The sequence below is a fragment of the Etheostoma spectabile genome, chromosome 6, assembly GCF_008692095.1.
Source record: "Etheostoma spectabile isolate EspeVRDwgs_2016 chromosome 6, UIUC_Espe_1.0, whole genome shotgun sequence".
Lineage (NCBI taxonomy): Eukaryota > Metazoa > Chordata > Actinopteri > Perciformes > Percidae > Etheostoma > Etheostoma spectabile.
Window position 1 is genome coordinate 13957233 of NC_045738.1, and position 784 is coordinate 13958016.

General features: G+C 43.9%; 1 protein-coding gene across 1 annotated transcript in view; it reads left to right on the forward strand.

Annotated features, from left to right (window-relative positions):
• stk40 (serine/threonine kinase 40) overlaps positions 1 to 784 on the forward strand; it is a 16689-nt gene that overhangs the window by 6869 nt on the left and 9036 nt on the right. The window contains exon 4 of the mRNA XM_032517453.1: positions 426 to 569. Within this exon, the coding sequence (XP_032373344.1) occupies positions 426 to 569 (144 nt within the window). The remainder of the gene's footprint in view (positions 1 to 425; positions 570 to 784) is intronic.

The following is a 784-nucleotide window of genomic DNA, read 5'->3' on the forward strand; positions in this document are numbered from 1 at the left end:
CAAAAACACAACACAGTTCTTTGGTTCCTTTGTCCTGGGGGTTGTCAACATGAATGTTAAAATAAATAGATAACCTTATCCAAGCAGGAGGGCCTTGTATTTAGTGTGTGTGTATGTTGGCAAAGATGTGAGATTCCATTTCCATTTTACAGTCTTTTGATATCCCTGCAGCATGCATATCCTGGTAGCCCAGGTTGTCCTGAAACAATTTATGTCTATAATTTGATTGAATGAATTACAGGGTCGAGGTTATACAAGCATTATTACAAATATTTGGAAAAATGGCGTAGACACAAGAGCCTTAAAACTTTTAAGAAGATGAGCTGCACACTAAATGGTTAAAGCCCTCTTTCCGCTGTCTGATCCTGTATCATCTCCTGTCTTGTGACCCCTGTTTGCTCTGTTCTTGTGTGTGGTTACAATAGATCCTTACGCTGGAGGAGCGAGTGGACTCTGCAGGGGAGACTCAGGAGGAGAGGCAGGGGAAGATGCTGCTACACACAGAGTACTCCCTCCTTTCTCTGCTGCACAACCAGGATGGGGTGGTCCACCACCATGGCCTCTTCCAGGTAGACCAGCAATGAAGTTACATGTCTGTTGACCTGTGCGTAGTATGTCATCAGTCAAATAGATAAAATCATGGACCAAAAAAAGTGAATGGTGTATTAGTCCGCACTGTATGGGCAAGTAACCTGTCTTCCCATCTGCCTCCTCCTCTAACTTTATTATTCCATCTGCTCTCTCACTCACTCACTCACTCACTCACTCACTCACTCACACACAC